This window comes from Lemur catta, chromosome 8 (genome assembly GCF_020740605.2).
Source record: "Lemur catta isolate mLemCat1 chromosome 8, mLemCat1.pri, whole genome shotgun sequence".
NCBI classification, from domain to species: domain Eukaryota; kingdom Metazoa; phylum Chordata; class Mammalia; order Primates; family Lemuridae; genus Lemur; species Lemur catta.
Genome location: NC_059135.1, coordinates 9,948,456 through 9,963,487, shown reverse-complemented (window position 1 = coordinate 9,963,487; position 15,032 = coordinate 9,948,456). Strand labels below are relative to the sequence as shown.

Here is a 15,032-nt window from a genome sequence, read left to right as displayed (position 1 = left end):
ATCTTGCTGTCTTGGGGTGGCAGAGGTGGAGGAAGTGAAGGAGGTAGAAGGGGAGGCAGGCGAGGCAGGTGCACTCGGCTGCGTTAGCCTCACTTTTATTGAAAATAATCTGCGTGTAAATGGACCCGCACAATTCAAACCCCTGTTGTTCAAGGGCCAACTGTAATATACCTTTGCTGATATTTCTCATGTATTGATGTTCAGTGTTATCTATTGACTTCCTGTTATGGTGGAAGAGGATTTCGTTCTTTTACACCACTTCCCAATTTCCCACCTTTCATCCTGCTAATGTAATTGTATTATAATTTTTATATAAAAAGTAATCAGTTTTTTTAACATTAAAAAAAAATAAATAAATAAAGCCTCTCCTTACCAATGTCTACATTTTGTTTATATTTGATAATATCCACTGGTTGACTGGAAACTTCTTTGTATATAAGCATGCTCATGCCTCCTTATTCATGAATAAAATAAAGTGCCTGTGATTCTCAATGCCTTGTTTGCATAAATCCTAATAATTCATTTCCTGAATTCAAAGAACATTCATCCATTTACCTCTAACCCTGATGAGTTTACTTGAGTCTAGATTGGTTTATTCTCAAGTTTGAAGGATCTTTGTGTGTCTTGTGCCTCTTTTTCCTGTCCCCTGACTTAATGTAAAGGTCACATGCCATGGGGGCCCCGGTAGGGGATGCCTGGTTTTCAGAATCCTACTGGGATTCTCTAGACTAGAGGCTACAGGCTCCTCCTTCTGTGCACTAACACTTCATGAGCCTCAGGTCCCCTTTTTTCAGTGCATTATTTACACCCGTGCTCCTCAACCAGTGATAATTTTGCCCTTATGGGATGTTTGGCAACTCAGGGAGATATTTTTTGGTTGCCACACTGGGAGGAGGCAGTTGCTGCATCTGGTGGGTAGCAGCCAAGGATGCTGCCAGGCACCCTGTAATGCCCAGGACAGCCCCCTGCAACAGAGCATTGTCTGATCCGAAATGTCAATAGTGCCAAGGTCGGGAATATAAGAATATTACAAACTTAGTAAGTCTTAACAAACCTAGTCAAAGAAAGGTTACTGGATGGGTGTATACATACATAATGAGTGCAACGTGCACTGTCTAGGGGATAGACACGTTTGAAGCTCTGACTCGAGGGGCTGGGGGGGCAAGGGCAATGTACATAACCTAAACTTTTGTACCCCTACAATATGCTGAAATAAGAATAAAAAAAAAAATTGAAAGCGGAACAGCAAAACCTGTCTAAGGGATTTATCTATCTTCCTCTAATCACACTTCTACTATTTTTTCTATCAGGCGCTTAAAGCTCTTGGAGAAAAAATGATCAACAGTTTGGCAACAGTAATTTATTGATTAGTTTGCAACGTTAAGTACAACATAGATAACTTCATCACATGGTTACAATCCAGTATTTGTGCTTTGTAAGATAAGTAAACATTTATTCGAGCACAAGAAAATTTTAAACACAATATTCTGGGACTGTTTAAAAAATAAATATATCATTTCCCATTTTTTTAGCACAAAGAAGCACATTTTAGCTTGAGATGGTGGATATATTTTAAAATTTGACATTTGGTTAATGTGTCAAATTAAACATAAAACCTAAATTTTGACTATTTGTGTAATAAATGACTAATGAGCACTGGCAAAGATTCCTGGGGTGGGTGGAGGGAGGAAGTATAGCTTAGGAGGGAGCTTTCTTGGCCTTTCAAGATTTGGATGGTAGATCAGATGAGGCCAGCATTGACAGTGTGGGGTCTTGTTCACATTTAAAATTACTTCATGATCTTTAAAAACAGAATAAAAGTATAGTATTTCTGGAAATTGTTAATAAACACATCTTTGATCAAGAAAATAAAAGTCAGTGTAGTTCATTTAGTTGAAAGGAAAGAAGACTTATTAGGGATACATTTAGATGCCTTTATTTTCCAAAAGAGTAAATCTCTATTATTAAAATACTTAAAATGTGATAAAGTCTTCTTTCCCCCAAATTGAATGCTAATATCTTTGAGTCAGGGACAGTCTGTGATCCTAACTGGCCATGTCAAACACAAGGCTATTACCCTGCTTCCATCATTATAAATGTCATTGGAGTGGCATGTCTGCCATACAGGAACCAACACATTCATAATGAAACAAACCACTGAGCTCAATGTCAACATATGACTTTAGACATCAATCTCTTCATATTTTACGAAGCTCTAAGCTAACTCAATATATTATTTAAGATAACAATCTCTTCATAATTTACAATAAAATAAAGTGAAAGTTTATATTTTATGTATTTCAAGACACAAGCAGATTTAATCTCAAAAGATTTTTTTTTGTTAAGTAATAAAGCTTTCTGTTAGGGTAAGAATTCTGTAATCACGTTACCCAAGTAACATAGTGTTGGAAACAAGACAACCTTCGATATCCCTCTCCGTCAGCTGAATGCCAACAGGTTTCTGGCTAAATAGGAGCCCAGATATTGTAGGGGAGAAGTGAGATATTTGTCAGCACGTTGCAGTGAATAAATAAAATCACCTCCGTAGAGGACACCGATATCCTTTTATCAATATCCACTGATACTGGTCTGAAAGTGGAAATCTTTTCTATAAAGGCCTGGGGATTTCTTACCCATATCTTAAGTGTTTCCCTGGACTGGCAGCCCCTTAATATGCTCAGAAAAGTAAAATATAGGTTACAGCATAATTTATAAATTATTTCGACCAATCTGTTTATTTCCAGTTAATTTGCCTAATTGAAGACATTACAGATCATTTTATATGATTAAACATAAGTGAGTGTAGCTTTCCTGGAGTTTGGGCCTCATAACGAGCAAATTTCTCTTTTTCCAGCCCCTCTAACGCAAGCTCTTTGTAACTCTCCCACGGGTTGTATGGGTTTGGACGGACCTATATTTTGCTTTTCCTTAGATTTATTCTGTGTGCAGTGAACTTGAGTAGCAGATTTTTTTTATAGCTCTGCTAATGTGATGTGATGTTTTGAGAACATTTAGAGCATCTAGAACAAACCACTGTAATATAAGCTGGAACAAAGGGAAGGAATGATCTACAGGGCAGCCTGCCTTATCCCAGTTCCAAGAGCCAGTCAAAGAGACTCAGGCTCCCACCCTTCCGCTCCTCATGCATTTTGCAGTACTGGACGACTGCGTGAAAGATATCCCCCACTTTCCAGGACTTCTGATGAACCAGCCGCACGACATCTAGAAACTAAGACAAAACACAGGGTTAGGACTCATGGATCACAGAGGATCTTCAAAGTCATCTCATTTGACCACCCTTCCAAAGCTGATGGCTCTCTAGCCTATGTTTGACCATCTCTGGTGTCAGGGGACTATTTTCCAGGATAATCTATTTTCTTTTTAGACATTTTAGATCATTAAAAGGTTCCTTCAAAGGAACTGGAATCTTCTTCACAGCAGTTGCCATTCATCGATTCCAGGGGACTACATGGAATGAGACTAATTCTTCCTTCAACAGTCTTTTAGATATTTAGTGTTTTCTTGGGTCTGCTTTTCATATACCATGGGTCCCAATCCTTTCTACCTCTATCACAAACAATGTCTCATTGGATGTATGCATTTAGGCCAAATAAATCAAGTGCTGAACTTTTAGGGAGGGCCACCTGTTGGCTCCTCATTCCCTCTTGAGAAGCAGCTCCCTTGCCTTCCATGCTAAGATCAAGCACCAAGAGAGGCTGGCTTTCCACAAAATAGGAGCAGGAAAAATTGAGGGAACACCCCAGATTTGTCACCTGGCTATTGACAAAAGCTTCAACTGGCCCTAGAGAGAAAGTTCTGGACTACAAATGAATTGTGGGCTTTGAGGAATAGAAGATGGGGGACATCATTATAGAGATTGTTCTCGTCATGAAACTGTGTGATGAAGTCCAGCATGAAGACCTCTCAAACTCCTTAGTCAGATACTTTTTAAAGCAACAACTAATGAGAGCCAGAAATGGCAGGAAGTTCTTTCACACGTGGAATCTCATTCAATTCTGTCACAACCCTGTGAAGTGGGCATTTGCAGATGAAAAAAAGTCATGTGCTTGAGAGATGATAAATTGACAATAGGGTCATGATATTCTAATACTTCAGTCCAGTGCTCTTGCCACTGCAATACCTTTCTACATTTTGGTGGCAGGAGAACACAGAATTGATATTCATTTGGAGCACTGTGAGAAAGAATAGGCTGGGAATCTGGTATCATTTTATGAAGAAGAAATTCGTATTTGTTAAAAACACGAGGATTGTATCTCTTCATTGTTTCCTTCTATGATATTTTTAACTCTAAGATTTTATTTTTCTTTTAAATCAAGTGTTTTTATTGCATTTGTTTGCTGAGACGTTAGCAATCAGCCAGAAACTGGAAAGCTAACGTCTTTCCAGTTTGAATTTGTTAATTCGTTTCAATTATGGAGAAGTTGTCTTACAGAGATCCACTGTTAAATTACGTTTCTTCTCCCAGCTGTGATGGTACCAACTATTCGCACAATTACAGAAATCAGTGCGTTATTGTACTCGCTTGCCTTGTATTGACTTAATCAAAATGAAGTAATTTTCTAGGCTGGAAAATGACATACTTAACTTTTAATACCTAGAAACATAAACATTGTCTTAAAGAGTTTTAGGATGCTGTGAAAAGGGAGCCAGATGGAAGGCAGATGGCAACCACAGATAGTAATCTCTGCAGGGAAGGACAACGTCTTAGCCATCTTTTCATATCTTGTGCCTGCACATAGTAAGTGCTCAATGAATATTTGCTGAATAACAGAATGGATGGGAGACCAAATGTGAGTCAAATACATTCAAAGTTCTCAAGAGGCCTATTTGAAACATGGATGGACATCTAGTATCATTGAGGATGAGCCTTCACTAAGTACTCATTTGTGAGTTTTAGGTTATATAGTTGTGCACAGGAGAGTCTCTCACTGTGGTGATGACCACAGGATGGTGCCAAGTGACCCAAAGTTGTCAAAACCCTGACCACATAGGCCACTGTTCCAGGAGTTTGTGGTATGATCACAAGCTAGAATCTGTCATGATTGCTGAGTCCAGGCTGATACTCTAATACAGTGGCATTTAAAAATGATCTGGCCCTACTAAATAGAGCCTGCTCTGAGGCTGTGATGACTTCATTTTGGATGGTGAGACCTTGAAATATCTTTGAAGGTGATGAGCAGGAAGGGTTCATGCTTTCTTTTCTTCCTTCATTAAAAAAATAGATAAAACTGAAAAAAAAATTATGAAGAAGCGAGAAAAGGACATTTCTAGTTCATTACTACAGATAGACTTTCAAAACCAGATTGTAGTTAGCACCTGGCCCTAGAGGTATCCTCATGCCTGCCCATGCTATTGTTTTGGTATTTAATCAGCTTTAGCATGTCAGGGATTTGGGTTTTTCTTTCCACTGCATGGAAGGATAAAAATGAAAAATTTTCATTTACTGCCATTTCACAATCAGTAATAATTAGGTTCTCTTCCTATAGATCATACTTGGCATTTCTTTGAGCAAGTGCTTTACTTTAGGAAACTAGAAGAATTTACAATCTGTTGTGCTATATCACCTGTAGACTCATTTGAAGAAAGACTATCACATGGGAGATGAGTTTATATTCCCAAGTGCATCTATCTAATAAATTAGATTCATTGTTTACAAAATTATATTGTGGAATTTATGGGAGATGTTGCAAACTCTGCAATTTTTTGAAAAACATTCAAGTTAGATTTCTGAAAACCACCACCTTCTTTTGCTTCAAGACAGAATTAGATTTCATGAAAGTGAGTTGGTCCCTATGTTACTCCTGCAATTATGGCCTCTAGAGCCACGATTCGCAGCCTTGGCTGCACCCTGGAATCCTGGGCACCTTTATAAAACCCTGATGCGTGGCCCTCATCCCCAGAGGAAATTCTGATATAATTGGTTGGAGCGTCAGAGTTTGTAAAAGCTCCCCAGGTGGTTCTAACACACACTAAATTTGAGAATCCTGACTCAGTTCAAGACACTATGTTTATAAATGAAGAGCCTTAGTATCTAATTCTTCCTAATTTTCCCCTTTGTTGGCAACATATTTCTTTGAAACCGATACTTTCACTGTAAATATTTTGGATACTTAAGTTACCACACCATACCATCAACATTCTTTTCTCTCATTCTCCTTCCACCACTTTGCACGTGGAATGGAATAAGAAATTGGAGGGGAGACCACGTCTGTCTTCTGATCCTTGCTTTCATAAGAAGGTAAGCATATATGTTTCCTCTTTCTGCACATTTCTTTCTATGCACTGCCTCCATAAAAAAGAAATAATTCTCAATGAAGGCTCAGAGATGACAAGGGCACCAGTTTATTGTGAGAAGCCAGTCATCAACTACCCCAGCTAACAGAATCTCCTGGAATTTAAACAGACGAGAAGGAGCTGGAGAGCAATGATCTTTGCATCTAAAAACTGGGACGATTAGCCCCTTATGTGCCTTTATTTTGGTAACCAATTGCTCTCATGATTTTTATTTTTTGCCCTTAACTAGATTAAATTTCACTGATATCAAGGCTTACAAACTGTTTTGGATTATTGAATATAGGATTAGCAGCAATCTTTCCCCTGGAATTTAGCATGCCTTAAGGCCACTTCAAATTCTGGCATTCCTTCGTGATATTTCTGTTGGAAGGGAATCTCAAGCTTTAGTGCTCATTAGACTCGTTCACTTGAGAGAAATTGTTAAAAATGCATATTTCTGGGCCCTCTTCCCAGAAAGTGATCAGGGCCCAAAAGGGGCTTAGGAATCTGAATTATGGGTAAGTGTGCCAAGCCATTCTGTTTCATGCCCATTTGACTCATGGGCACAGTTTGAGAAATACTAATTTCTCCCTGTTCCTTATCTCTCCTGTCCAGAATAGGTTCCCCTCACATCTCAAGATTGCCATTTATAGCCTTAGCCTATCTTGGTTTACATTCTCCTTACCTCAGCTTCATCCTAAACTAGAATGTAAATTCCAAGAGGGTAGGAAATTTTGTCTCTTTTGCTCACTGTATCTCCAGAGCCTAGAACAGTGCCTGGCATGTTATAGATTTTCAATTGACTCTTGATGATTGTTTTGAATTTATGACTTTAAAGTGCACTTAGCATTTTAATCATTAGACAAAACACAAATGGAAGAGAAAGCTTCAAAATGAAGATGCCATTTGCCAGGGGAGGAGTGACAGTACCCTGGGAACCCAGAATATTTCAAATTTGCCTTTGGAGTTGAGCTAAGGCTAGAATTAGCTGTAAGTTGTCTTTAAGTGGCCTCCAACTCCAAGGCCAAGTTTACAGGCAGTGGTGGGAGGGTGAGCCTCCTCATGATGAACTCACGACTCCCTTTTCTCCTTTAGCACAAGCCTCTATTTTCCCAAGGCAGGAAGGTGAGTAAGTTGGGAACACCATAGAGGGAAACATGTTGACTAAATTAATTTGTCCAAAAAAATTTCAGAATTCACACAAATAGGAACTCGGTATTTATCTGTGAATGTTGTTCAATACCCAAGTGACAGTGGGAAGATGACATTTTCTGAACTTAACTGAGACATTTCTTCAACCTTGTCCAAGCTGATAAGGAGCTAAGGAGACACAGCCTCTGTGAAAAGACACACTCTCTCTCTTTTCTGCACCACTTAAAAATAGCCACTTAACTACCTGACTGATTAAAAAACAACCAGAATGAGGTCCCCCAAAAGCACTGTTGATAGAAGAAAGAATATCAGAATGTCACTTAAGAGTTTTCTTTATTTAACTAGTTTAGTCATAGACATCAAATGGTGCATATTTATGGAAAAGCCACTACATGCAGAAAGCCTTAACTGACTCTGAAAAAAAATGAGATTTTTTTTTCCCTAAAATTACATTATTTAGAATTAAGGTCCTTGAGGTGATGCTAGTGGAATGAACAAAACATCATTTAATGTCTTTCCTGATAACACTAGTGGAATGTTTATTTTCTCAGAAAAATAGTTATGAGCAAAGGCAAGCATTCTCTCTGAGAATTGAAAACCAGATAGGGATAAACAAATACCAAGTCAGGGCGTGATTTACATAATCAAGGTGTTAGTGAAATATCCTTGTACCTAATGAGGATTTATGATATAGTCACATGACATTATTGTTTCCTCAAAAAGGCAAATTGTATAAAAATCTATTCCATTAAGACACCATCTGAAAATGTAGCATGGGGAGTGGCTAGAGATGAAGTCATCTTTCATTTTCCCATGAACCTGGGAATCTACTCCTTCTGAGATTGTGCTTGTCCTCTCCCCATGGCAGGGGGTCTTTGGGACAGTGTACGGCATGGGGTGGGTTCAGCTGCAATTACGCTCTTTCTCTCTGCCCTTTGCACTGGGCAGCTGGGTGGTAAGGCTGGAGGGGACTCACTTAGTGAACCACTCATCACCCGCTAACAACAATATGCCAAGTACAGGAGGGTACCTAGAATTCACTGGGGTAGGACAGTAGGAGGCCTAGACATGAAAAGAAATGTAAATTACTTGTTGGAGAAAGGTTGAAGCGGGAGAAGGCATGAAAAATGAATTAGGGCTCCTTTTCAATTTTTCCAGTAGCCAATCTCATTGCCTAGTGATACAGATATGGGGAAGCTGTTTTAATTACCATGAGCTTGGCAAGAAGGTGAAGGACATTTCATTTCAGGCTGCTAGAGTTTGGCACAGAGAATTAAAATGCAATTACGTGTTAAAAAAAAAATCCAGATTGTAACCCCAACTCATTTAACTTGACAGAGGCACTTTTTAACTAAAGAACCATAGAGAAAGTAGGGCTTCAGGGACTAGCCTCAGCTATTGCTACCTGAGGAATCTCTCCAGGTCCTGATTTACTCATTCGTAAAAAAAGGGACAATAATATCCATTTTACTTTTCTCTAAGGACTGTTGAGAAACAAGTCTGATGTGGTACATGGAGGCACCTTGTGACAAGCAGACATGAAAGAGCTGCCCCCTGGCTGTGACAGGCGGGATCCTAAAACAGTCCCCAGGATTTTCCACCTAATCCCGGGACCATGAATAGGATGAGATGTCCTGCCCTACCTTACATGGCAAAAGAGATTCATCAATTAGCTTTGAGTTAATTGAAAGAGAGACTATCAGGCGATCCTGACCTGATCACAGGAACCCTTTAAAAGCTGAGTTTTCTCTGGCTGGTGGCAGAAGCCATCAGAGAGATTGACAGCAAGAGCATGAAGGGGGCATGTGGCAAGGGATGTCGGGCAGCCTCCAGAAGCTGAGAATGGCTCTGGGCTGACAGCCAGCAAGAAACAGGGACCTCAGTCCTACAACTGCAAGGAACTGAATTATGACAACAAGCTGACTGAGCTTGGATGCTTATTCTTCCTTGGAACTTCCAGATGAGAGCCCGGTCAGGCCGATACTTTAATTTCTGCCTTGTAACACCTGAGCAGAGATCACAGTCGAACTCACCCTAACTTCTGACCTACAGAGCTGTGTGTTGTTTTAAGCTGGTAAATTTGTGGCAGTCTGTTACGTGGCAATAGAAAATGAACACAGCAACATTATCATTAGTTTGAAATCACTTAAAAGGAGTATACTTATAAACTATGGGAAATTGATCTTGAAGACATTGGTAGACAGATTCATGCCTTGATAGCTGAGATTCTATCACAACTAATGGGAGGTCCTAGAGACAGGGAATGAGAGTGATAGTTGCTATTAATTTTAATGTTCACCAAGGATCTCTTCTCAGCTTTATATTTCTGGTAGGTGGAGAAGGACAATGAGAAAGTCTCCCTAAAGCAAACATATTTGGCAGGAAATTAAAAATGCCTTTTCCGGATGCCAAGCCACAGCCTGTTTTAAATATCAATGTGGCCTCACTTTGGTTTCTTTTATATATCAAGTCCTTTCCTTCCATCTTTTATTTAATGAAATGTTATGAAGCAGTTTGTCCTGGAGCAAGAAAACACCAAAAAATAAAAGACTCTGAAGAAAAGTTCCCATTTCCTCAATTTGCTTTCCTCACCACCACCCACAATCCAAGACAAACTGAGGATCAAAGAAATAGTGATTATGAATAAATTTTTGTAGGTGGAAGTTTCTGAGGTTCTAGCCACAATTTTGAGGTGAAGAAAAATCAGGATCACATAATTTAAATTCAGATAGATTAAGTGGACATTTACTGAATTTCTAGCGGTGATAAAAACACAAAGCTTTATAGATATCCCACCCAAACACGGAACACGGTACCTTTTCAATTCTATTTTCCTGAGATTTCTTAAAGTAGATGGTGGGAATCCCAAGTTCGGAGGCAGCTATCCACTGCAGAGTGGCTCGAAGCTCGGCGTCAGGGCACTCTGGCTCAAGGTCAAAGTTGATCACCAGCAGACTCCTCTGGGGGCCGGCTGGTCCCACAGGCAGTTGGGAGGCACGTTCTGAGCACAGACACAACCACAGCCTTACTCCCCTTTCCAAAGGGATATCCCAGGCAATTGTGTGTCAAAATTATGGGAATGTGGCTTACCCTCTATGTTTTCTGACTGTCCTTTAAGAGTCTCCTTTTCTTCTACTAATTCACTTTGGGAGAAAACAACAGTATATGGTTGGTAATATTTAGGAAGAGTAAGCTGTAAATGGAAGATGAGGTGATGGGTCTTACTGGTCTAAAGGCTTCTGAAGTTCTGGATTTATGGTTCGTGTGATGTAATGCGGGGGAAATACCAGTGTGGCTGTTATGTAGCATTACTGGGTCTGCAATAAACATCCCCCTCCACCAGCAACAAGAAAAGCCACAGAACCTAAATGATTTTAGGTGGGATAATTGGTGTGGGAAACTGAGAGATGTATTCTTCTCTTCAATCTCCCTTCCACAAACCTTCACAGGTGTGAACAGTCAAGGAGAGATTTTTGTAGGTAACTAGTTCTGATTTGGAGATTTATCCTTCTCCTGCATTTTACTTGTCATTTAATGGATCATACATTTCTATCTTGTCACAATATTTTTTCTATATTGTGATAGCAACATAAGCTTGCATTTTAATATAGAAAATATATTTTACATGCATATGGTTCTTTGATCTGAAATAAGAGAAAAGACAGTCAATGAATTGCAGAAATTAAATTGTACAGCAAAATATCTCAATTAAAATTTTCCTTCTTTTTATTGGGGAAAAGTGTAGTAGGCTGAGGGTGGTCTAGAACAAGGGACTCATAGCGGAAGTATTTCATTAGATACAGTAATGTTTAATGTTAGAGGTGTCTGTATATGATATATACTTATTATGGAGCCTTGTACCTTGGTGGGAGGACTCAGTAAATGCTTCCAAAGTGAGAGCATATGGCCAACCACTAAAAGGATGTGACAATCTTGAGAAGCCTGTGGTTGTCCTATACTTTTGTCCTGTGTAGAAATTAGACTATAGATGCCCTTCAAAAATGTGTCTTTTGATGATAGAGGATTCTTTCCTATTCTCTGTTACTGCTAAGATCTGGCTGATAAATTCCATTGAATTCCTGATGTTGAGAGAAAGAATATAGTCACTCTTTCATTCATACCTAAGTATTTGTAGACATGCCAGTTTTTTAGGGCCTAGATTTTCTTCTAGATCTCTATGTGAGTGACATAAGTGATATGACAAACGGCAGGTACAGTTTCTTCTATTAAGGAGCTGCAGGATAGTGAGTATTTTGTGCCATAGTTTATGAAGTACCTGTTGTGCTTCTCTAAGTGCATTCTTCCTTTGGTATTTCAGAAGCCCCCAAATTACGGGAAGTGTAGTCGCTGAGTGAGAATGACACATCTCCATCACGGCAACTATTTGTTATTTGACATATTTTATGGTAATAACCCCACGTGTCTACATGTAAAGGAAAAGCTGCTCATGCTTAATTCTATTGAAGTGACTACATTCTATAGTGAAGATTACGGAATAGTCTCCTTTGATTGGCACCGTACAATTTTAATGGATTTTTGCTTCTTTGTGTCCAAGTAGGTAAAATGCCATACACCTCTGATTATGTTGATAAGCTTTATCTAAAATGATTATTCGAAAAGCAGAAAGCAGGTGGTGGTAGGGTGGGGCCTATTCTAGGTCTGCAATCTTGCTCCAGTGACATGGAACCGTGGCAGTACAGAAATGATGAATTTGGTGGTTGGGCACAACCTGAATGACCAAAATGGATTGCCAGATGGAATTGGAGTAGTGGTCTCACAATCACTGCATCTCAGTGGCTACTTACTTAATCATGGGAGGAGATGGCATGTTTTCCTGATAAATGTCCAGGTCCATAGTGCCAAGACTGCTAGTGGCACTACTGTTGCCATTGCTGACAAAGCAAAAGTTTACACATTAATGCCCGTCTCCACCCCCTGGCCATGCTGCCGCTGACACTGACGTTCCACTGTTGTACCAGGTCCTTCCTTTGGTCCCCAGAAGAATATTGCTTTGTGTCTGGGACTCCTAAATTGATATTTATTTCTGGCCAAATCAGGGGAAGACACAACAAGACACAAATTTAGCAGGCTAAGCCAATAATAATAATAAATAATAATTTGTAATTTCTGAAGCGATGTCACAACTGGTGGATCATATCTAATGGGTAGCAATCAACATGCCTTTTTTCTTCCTTATTCAGTTACAGCGAAGATATTTATCTATCGGCATGAGACTTCTTGCTGTTGGTATACCTGCAGAGATGAAGAAATTTCTGAATATGCTGGCTGGGGAGATACCAGAATTCTTATCTACCTGTTTCTTGGAGTTTGATAGAAACCAGTGGGCTCATGGTCTCCCTTTGCCATTGAGGGAATTTTTCTCAGGGACATTCCATAGGACTTCATAGCATGTGCATCTGGCTTGTTGTTTTTCTGTGAGACTACTGAATTTACAAGTACAAAGATGGGTGATATCAAAGTTTTACCACACCTTTATATTACATCTTCAAGAGAGCAACACTTGATACCTTTTGTATTGTAGAGAAGGAGGACCACGTATGGCATCATTTTTGGAGGCTGTATGATCAACATATGGTCTAATTACTAGCCTGGAACTTACTCACTGACAAACAGTAGAGTTGAGCCAAGTTTTAGTGGCTCTATCTGTGTTGTAAAATGGAATGTACCCAATTTTACCAAACCCACCAAGTCTCCTCATACTTTTTCTATTTTCAAAGATGTCTCTTCCAAGCAAGATTTTCAAAGGGTGAGCAGTGGTATGTCTTGTAATGGGACAGTCTTCCCTTAAAAATACCATGAGTAATCAACTAGACTCCCTCAATGTTAAATTCTTGTCTTAGGTTTTGGGTGGGGCCCTGAATATATTGACAGATTAAAACATGATGACTCTAAATTGTACTGGAGATAATTAACTCTATAAACCTGTGCTGTGAAGTCCAAAGATTCAAGTTCTCTTTGCTTTTTGTTTCTATCTTGTAATATTTCCCACTAGTTTTTGGGATTTAAGACAAATTGTTTAACACTGTGAAATGTTCTTAAGTATAAACAGACTAAACTGCCAGGGATAAAACTTTCAAAGAACCATACATACACCCAGATGATTCCGAATCTCATTTTCTAATTGGCCTCTCTGGATTGTCCATGGACTTGTTGGTCCAATATCAAAGAAAACTTTGGACAGAAACATAGAGATTCTTTTAGAAGTTCCACCTCACAGAGAAATAGTTTTTAGTTCATGTCTCCTGATTGGCTTGAGTCTTTCCAAATCTGATCTCTCCTAAGCTCCCCTCCAGCGTTTCCTAAGGAACAGTACAGAGGCCAGGGGAGACACCGGTTAGGAACAGCCAGGCCGAACAATACAGCACAGTGTGGAACAGGCTGGGACTTTGACCTAGTGGCAGCTTTCCTTTTGGCTCGCTCTCTCCCTATTAGAGACCCTTTGCAGAGAACCAGTAAAATGCGTTTTTGGAATCTGTGTTAAGACCAATTTCCCTGGGAAGTCAAGTGAAGAGCAGGTACCTCAGGGATCGCTCGCTGAGCTGCAGAAAGCTACTTGTGTCATCTGGGTTGTCATCCTCGTTGGCCAGCTGGGACCAGCTGCCTGTGCTCTCCTCGCTGCTGCTGGGAGGGTTGGGGAACTCGTCAGGGGCTCTGGCATCTGTAGACACTTCCGCCTCTGGTACGTCTCTGGCATCAAGGCTGTGACTGTAGACGGCAAGATACTATTACCAAGAGGGGAGGCACAAAACCAGACTTTTCACAGAGGTCGCTCTGTTGAGCCCAGACAAGCAGGATGTTGTTGGACACAGGTGGAGTCTTTTTTTGGCTGACCCGTCTGCTGGTGCCCCAGGTCCCAGTTTGCCTTTTGGGGATACTCCCCATCAGCCAGGGTTCTTATCTCTTCTACGGATCTCTTTGTACTGATTCCCTCCACTCATTCGAAAAACAGGTTAAAGCAACCTGGCTTGCAAAAATAAGAACTATTGAGGGACAGTGGTGTTTAAAAAGAAGATACCCAAAGCATTTCCCCCAGAGATGATGATTCAGAGGTTCCTGGGAGAGAAGCCCAGAAATCTGCATTTTAATCAACCACCCCTGGTGATTCTAAAGCAAGTGGTGGTATGTGGGAATGCCCTGTCCAGTTTGGGTGCTTTACCAAGTCACTTTTCTTACAAAGTCCTTATTTTGAACTTGCAGCCACCTTTTACTCCTTCCCCTCCCTCTGAAACCCGTGATTTATATTAGCACCACCTTTCTGAATTAGTGCTTCATTCTTAGATCAAGTAGCTGTCCAGTGCTGTTTAACCCTTGATCTGACAGGCCTTTGTCTTTCTTGATCTCCTCCGTGACCATCCTGGGAATTTCTGCCTTTCTGGTCCTCTCCTTGCCTGGAACCTGCTTCTCCATTTTTCCTTTAAGTATAGCTACAGCCAGCTCCAATTCCCTGCCCTCCTTTCCACAGTCTGTCGCTAAGCGCTTACATCTACTCACCTGTCTATAAAAATAGCTTCCCAATCTGGGCCTCAGCCAGGACCCTCCTTTTTCAGTTAGTCTTCTGCATATCT

The 15,032-nt window shown here is 40.1% G+C and overlaps 1 protein-coding gene across 1 annotated transcript in view; it reads right to left on the bottom strand.

Moving 5' to 3' along the window:
- Positions 1–1,350: 1,350 nt before the first annotated feature.
- LOC123644096 (SPHK1 interactor, AKAP domain containing) overlaps positions 1,351–15,032 on the bottom strand; it is a 97,484-nt gene continuing 83,802 nt past the window's right edge. Inside the window, exons 7-11 of the mRNA XM_045560273.1 lie at positions 13,987–14,172; positions 12,252–12,338; positions 10,537–10,589; positions 10,263–10,447; positions 1,351–3,229 (exon numbers count right to left, since the gene is read on the bottom strand). Of these exons, the coding sequence (XP_045416229.1) occupies positions 3,086–3,229; positions 10,263–10,447; positions 10,537–10,589; positions 12,252–12,338; positions 13,987–14,172 (655 nt within the window). The 3' untranslated portion in view covers positions 1,351–3,085. The remainder of the gene's footprint in view (positions 3,230–10,262; positions 10,448–10,536; positions 10,590–12,251; positions 12,339–13,986; positions 14,173–15,032) is intronic.